This window comes from Mustela nigripes, unplaced genomic scaffold (genome assembly GCF_022355385.1).
Source record: "Mustela nigripes isolate SB6536 unplaced genomic scaffold, MUSNIG.SB6536 HiC_scaffold_2255, whole genome shotgun sequence".
In the NCBI taxonomy this organism is placed as follows: domain Eukaryota; kingdom Metazoa; phylum Chordata; class Mammalia; order Carnivora; family Mustelidae; genus Mustela; species Mustela nigripes.
Window position 1 is genome coordinate 1 of NW_026741662.1, and position 4,919 is coordinate 4,919.

Here is a 4,919-nt window from a genome sequence, read left to right on the forward strand (position 1 = left end):
CGGACTCGCGCAAGAGTCACGTGATCTTCCCCCAGCCCAACTATGCGAACACACTCATCAGCCAGGAGAGCTGTGAGAAAAAGGATTTTCTATCAGCACCTCAGGCTTTACTTGAAGATGAAGGAGAAGAAACAGTTCCCCAGGTAAATTCCCTTCACAATATACTTACAAGCTATTGCTAAAATAAACATGTATTTATTTACTTAGCTGCCTCCTTTGTTTACCCCCATCTTTTCTATTTTTCATATTTCCTTGTGAATATATCAGTTCTTATGAAATTAATCTTGGCGAATTATATCTTAGTAGCTCTAAGTGTTCACTAAGGGGAAGGGGGGCTAGAATCATTTATCATGAATATAAGTCAGGAGTTAGTATCAGGTGAATATTATATTTAGGTTATCAAAGAGCATTCCATTAAGAACTGGTATATCTGGCTTTTCATACTTTCTTTCCCATCCCTGGACAAATCATCTCATCTACCTGGGTCAATAATTCTTTCTCTCTTAAAAATATGGAGGTTGAGGGGCCCCTGGCTGGCTCAGTTGGTGAACCATGTGTCTTGATCTGGTGGTCATTAGTTTGAGCCCTATGTTGGCGGTAGAGTTTACTTTTAAAAAAAATAAAATAAAAAGATAATTTTAAAAAATGAAAGTTGAATTTTATGTTTACGCAAGTGCATTAAAAGTCATGGTTTTTGTTTTATATTTTTTTGTTTTATATTTTGATCTATGAGTAATGGAATGCTGTAGTTTCTTCTCACTCAATTTTAATAATTTTCCTTCAGTTTGGCAGTGAGGTTCTTCATTTTATTTGATTTGTATGACCTTCCCTTTTTTAAAAATGGAAATTTAGAAATATATGCTTCACTGTATTTTAGGAAGGTATGTCATGGTATCTCAGCTTAGTTAAAAATCCTACTATTTTCTAAAGTAGTGGTGGGGGTGCCTGGGTGGCTCAGTAGTTAAGCGTCTACCTTTGGCTCAGATCGTGGTCCCGGAATCCTGGGATTGAGCCCCACATTAGGGTTCCATGCTCTGTAGGGCACCTGTATTTCCCTCGCCTACTCCCTCTGCTTGTATTCCCTCTCAAACAAATAAATAAATAAATAAAATCTTTTAAAAAATAAAGTAGTTGTTGCTTAACAAAATGATGTAATTATTGTTTGCTCTATAATAAATGGGTAGTTTAAGAGTAAATGTGTTTCTCTTTGATGTTTTTATTTTCTCATATCTGGAAACCATATTTACTTTCTATCATTAAAAATAATATGTATCCTCAAGGGATTCAAAGGCCAGATAAAATAATTGCCCCTAAAAAATCCTTCTTATACATTTCTCCTGTCAAAGATTCCGACTCACAGCACTGTTAAAAATATTTCCAGTTCCTCACCTAACCTTAGTTTCCCTCACAACCACTGTCTTTCTTACTCATTCCTCTTTCCATGTCAGCGTTTAGTATGTTTTGCTTTTAATAATGAAGAACAATGACCACAGTAATATTCTCTGAAACTAAGATCTTTTAAATTTTGATTTGGAAGTAATCATGTACTAACTGAATCTTGTGTTTAATGGTATTATCATCTTTCAAGGTACTGTGATTTTTAATTATACTTAAAGGCATTTGAGGAGAGCTGATCTAAGCCAATGTGCCTCTTGTGTTTTATTACTATTATGTAATTCTCTAGGAGATAAAACTGAAACTTATTGTGGAATAATACATTATAACACCTTTACTTCTAGGTAATAAAGTATAAACTAAGAAAAATTAAAGACAGTTCCTTATAGTGTTTATGTTATCTCTTCACAAGAATAAATGCCTTATGGATAAATTTATAATAGTACATGCTTGAAATGACAAATGTATTTCTATTTCTGTGCTTGGAGAGGTAAACAAATACGGAGAGAGCATGTCTGGAACATAATACAAAAGTTTACTTCTACTAGTTTTAGTTTGGGTCTTTGAAAAACACCCTCACTCTAGATTTAGACAAAGTGAATTACTTCCGGTACCCTGAAGTTCTTTGATTTCTCTCTCACAGCTAGACATTGCCATACTGTTCTCTCTCACATCCAGGCCTTTTTCCTGATCCATTCCTGTTATTTTTGTGTGTGTGTTTTGTTTTGTTTGTTTGTTTTTGGCAGAGAGTTAGCACAAGAGCAGCAGGCAGAGGGAGAGGGAGAAGCAGACTCTCCACTGAACAGGGAGCCTGATGTGGGGCTTGATCTCAGGACCCAAGGATCATGACCTGATCTGTAGGCAGTCACTTATCTGACTGAGCCACCTGGGCACCCCTCCTGTCATGTTTCTTGAGAGAGTCTTTGCTAATCTCCAAGGCCAGGTTTGAGGCCCTCCCATCACCTTTGGCTTCTTCCATTTTGTTAGTTTTCTCAATGCACTGGAATTCCTTGTTTGATTTTATCTTCATAGCTTTTCAGGGGAGGGAAGTGGTTATGTTCATATCATTTACCTTAAATCCCCACATATCGTCTAACATCCAATTTTATGTTTGTTTAATGAATGTGTTAAATTACAAATATTGAATCTTAGGTGTCATGCTATCAAGGACAAACTTCAATAAGTATAATTATAAATATGGCTTATTTTTTCTTGTTTTTAAACTTTGAACATTTCAAAACAGTAACTCCAGCATGTTTGAAGCAATATTTGTGGTGTTAAGGTTAGAGCATGGCTTCCCAAGGAACTTGAAGTTACATACTTTAATTTATAGCAATTCGAGTGTGTGAAATAGAAAACAATCCCATTACCTCTGATAAAGAGGATTGCAGGTGTTGGGGAAACTTAAAAATGACTTACTTGGGTTTGTCTGAGAGGGTGCAGTAAACCAATAGGCCTCTGAGTGTCGCTGTTGACCACTCAAGGAGGAAAACGGAGCTGGAGAGCTAGTCCACCATTTCCTTGTTCATAAAAAGCAAAGAACGAGTCAATCAGACTGCGGAAGATCGGAGGCTGCTACAAAGCTCACTTTGTCAGTCAACCAGCTCTGTGACTCCTAAATTAGGACCATAAAAAGCTTAGTTCTTTGAGAAAAAAATGATATTTGAGTCCATCGTGGGCAATTGGAACCTATTTCACAGAAAATAATTCACCAAAGAGAAAATGATCAAATACCTGACATACAAACACTGCAAAGGACTGACCCTGCTGAGCGTGCTTCTGGGGACGCTGTGCAAGACTGGATCTGGGCAGATCCACTACTCAGTGCAGGAGGAGCTGGACAAAGGCTCCTTTGTGGGCAACATCTCCGAGAACCTGGGACTCGAGCCCTGGGAGCTGGCGGAGCGTGGAGTCCGCATCGTCTCCAGAGGTAGGACGCAGCTCTTTGCTCTGAACCTGCGAAGCGGCACCTTGGTCACAGCAGGTAGGATAGACCGGGAGGAGCTCTGCGCTCAGAGCACGTTGTGTCTGGTGAAATTTAACATCCTGGTTGAAGACAAATTGAAAATTTTTGAAGTAGAAATAGAAATTAAAGACATTAATGATAATGCTCCTGATTTTCTAACAGAGGAATTGGAAATAAAAATTGGTGAACTAACAGTTTCTGGAACTCGATTTCCACTTAAGACTGCATTTGACCCAGATGTGGGCATGAACTCCCTTCAGAACTACCACCTCAGCCCCAATGACTACTTCTCGCTGGCTATGAAGCATGTCTCTGATGGGGCCAAGTACCCAGAGCTGGTACTAGAAAGGGCTCTGGACCGTGAGCAAAAGAAAGTTCACCAGCTTGTCCTCATTGCTTCTGATGGTGGAAACCCTGTCCGCTCTGGCAACTTGTACATCCAAGTGGTAGTTCTGGATGCAAATGACAACCCACCAGTATTTACTCAATCTGAATATCAAGTAAGTATTCCAGAGAACTTGCCATTGGGTACCACACTGCTCACAGTGAATGCCACTGACCCTGATGAAGGATTCAATGCTCAAGTGTCCTATATTCTAGATAAAATGCCTGGGAAAGTTGCTCAGATGTTTGATCTCAATTCAGTGACTGGAGATATATCAATTTTAAAAAGTCTAGATTATGAGGATGCTACATTCTATGAAATTAAAATTGAAGCACAAGATGGACCTGGTCTCCTTTCAAGAGCTAAGATTTTAGTCACAGTCCTGGATGTGAATGACAATGCCCCAGAAATTGCAATCACTTCTCTTACTGGGTCAGTCCCAGAAGAGGCTCCTGCTGGAAGAGAAATTGCCCTGATCAATGTGCACGATCAGGATTCTGGGCAAAATGGGCAAGTCACAGTTTCTGTCCTGGGAAATATTCCATTTAATTTAGAAAAATCAATAGACCAATATTACCGCTTAGTGACAGCCAGATCTCTAGACCGTGAACAGGTGTCTGAATATAACATCACTCTCAGAGCCACAGATGGGGGAACTCCCCCACTGTCCACGAGCACTCATATCACTCTGCATGTTGAAGACATCAATGACAACCCACCTGCCTTCAGTCAGTCCTCCTACTCTGCCTACATTCCTGAAAACAACCCCAGAGGAGCTTCCATCTTCTGTGTGATCGCCCAGGATCCGGACAGCATCCACAATGCCCACATCATTTACGCACTGACTGAGGATACTATCCAGGGAGCACCTCTCTCCACCTATGTCTCCATCAATTCTGACACTGGTGTCGTGTATGCGCTCCGTTCCTTTGACTATGAGCAGGTTAGAGACCTACAGCTATTGGTGACAGCCAGCGACAGTGGGGACCCTCCACTCAGCAGCAATGTGACACTTAGCATATTTGTGCTGGACCAGAACGACAATGTCCCCGAAATCCTGTACCCCGCTCTCCCCACTGACGGTTCCACAGGCGTGGAGCTGGCGCCCCGATCCGCGGAGCCTGGCTACCTGGTCACCAAGGTGGTGGCAGTGGACAGAGACTCTGGCCAGAA

General features: G+C 40.7%; 1 protein-coding gene across 1 annotated transcript; it reads left to right on the forward strand.

Annotated features, from left to right (window-relative positions):
* Positions 1-2,936: 2,936 nt before the first annotated feature.
* LOC132008931 (protocadherin gamma-A3-like) lies at positions 2,937-4,914 on the forward strand (the record flags this gene model as incomplete). Its single annotated transcript, XM_059387404.1, has 1 exon — positions 2,937-4,914. A coding segment is annotated over exon 1 (1,797 nt), but the record flags the coding sequence as incomplete, so codon positions are not given.
* Positions 4,915-4,919: the final 5 nt, after the last annotated feature.